This window comes from Propithecus coquereli, unplaced genomic scaffold (assembly GCF_000956105.1).
Source record: "Propithecus coquereli isolate 6110/MARCELLA unplaced genomic scaffold, Pcoq_1.0 Scaffold110, whole genome shotgun sequence".
In the NCBI taxonomy this organism is placed as follows: Eukaryota; Metazoa; Chordata; class Mammalia; order Primates; family Indriidae; genus Propithecus; species Propithecus coquereli.
In genome coordinates, this window is record NW_012134970.1 from 5,198,036 (window position 1) to 5,199,309 (window position 1,274).

General features: G+C 39.1%; 1 protein-coding gene across 1 annotated transcript in view; it reads right to left on the minus strand.

Annotated features, from left to right (window-relative positions):
• Positions 1–1,274, minus strand: part of C6 (complement component 6) — an 82,194-nt gene that overhangs the window by 41,796 nt on the left and 39,124 nt on the right. The window contains exon 6 of the mRNA XM_012649577.1: positions 58–264. Within this exon, the coding sequence (XP_012505031.1) occupies positions 58–264 (207 nt within the window). The remainder of the gene's footprint in view (positions 1–57; positions 265–1,274) is intronic.

The window sequence follows — 1,274 nt, forward strand, 5'->3', positions numbered from 1 at the left end:
TGGAATTGGTTTTAATGTTCAAGAAAGAATAAAAATATTGGAAACCATTTTTATTACCTTTTTGTGGGAAGCCTGAATGGCTTCTTTGAAGGCAGAATTATGGTTGACATTTTGACTTTTCTTGGAGGAGAAAAAAATTGGTACACTAAAAGAGTTCTGATCTCTCCTTGAAGATGAGGTTCGTTTATTTTCATTCTGTTCAAGAGAAGTTAAATCCGTGTAGAAATCTGTTTGCAAATCATCTTCTTCAGTTTGTACCTGGAGAAAAATCCGTATGAATTAAAACACAATTTAGGAAATAGTGGAGCAACTTGTGAATATCTAATGCAATGATCACTCATTCACTTATGCTTCGTTATACGCTTACGAGGATGCATTTTACTGGAGAACAAAGAATAATTTTAGTCCCTGCACTCAGGAAGTTAATGGTTTAGTTAGGAAAAGAGATGATCACAAACATTTAATTCAAAATGGTAAGTGTTGTGCTGCCAATGGGATCCTATAGATAAATATGAGATGCAGAAAGACAATATCAAGAAAGTCTTCCTGAAAAAAATGATACCCAAGCTGAGATTTAACTGGATGATAAGCAATGGGAATTATTTTTAGTCTGCCTGTGATTCTGACACAGTGTAAATCTAATTTAGGGTGCCTTTCAGAAAACAGATGCTTAGAAACGGGGAGGGCAGATGCTGTTTGATCCTGCCCTAGTCCCATTTCCACTCCCTTAGCATTGTTGAGATCCTGGGCTTTAGTACTCTACTGGCCACAGCTGTGAGACAGAGGATAAATAATTGAATGGTTCTGCGTGGTGGGTGGTTGACAGTCTTCATCAACTCCACCTCGAAAGAAGAGAAAAAACAGCCAGTGAGACTCGACTTAAGCTGTGAGTAGAGCAGAATATTTCCCAAGAACAAGTCAAACCCCTGTTATGGTTACGCTGGTAAGAGGAGAACAACGGATGAATTTAATAAACAAAATAGCAAAGTAAATTGATTGATGAGTGTGTTAGGTCCTCGACTAACATCTTTGTTCAACGTTGTTTCCTTATAACACTGATGAGAAAAAACTGATTCCCGCTGAGCCACTATCTACATTGAGTTTTTACATTCTCCCCATGTTTGAGTGGGATTTCTCTGGGTACTCAGGTTTCCTCTCACATCCCAAAGCTGTGCACAGGTGGTCTCAGTCTGAATGTGGGTATGAATGTAAATGTATCCAGTGATGGGATGGCATCCTGTCCAGGGCTGGTTCCCACTTTGGCCCTGAATTGC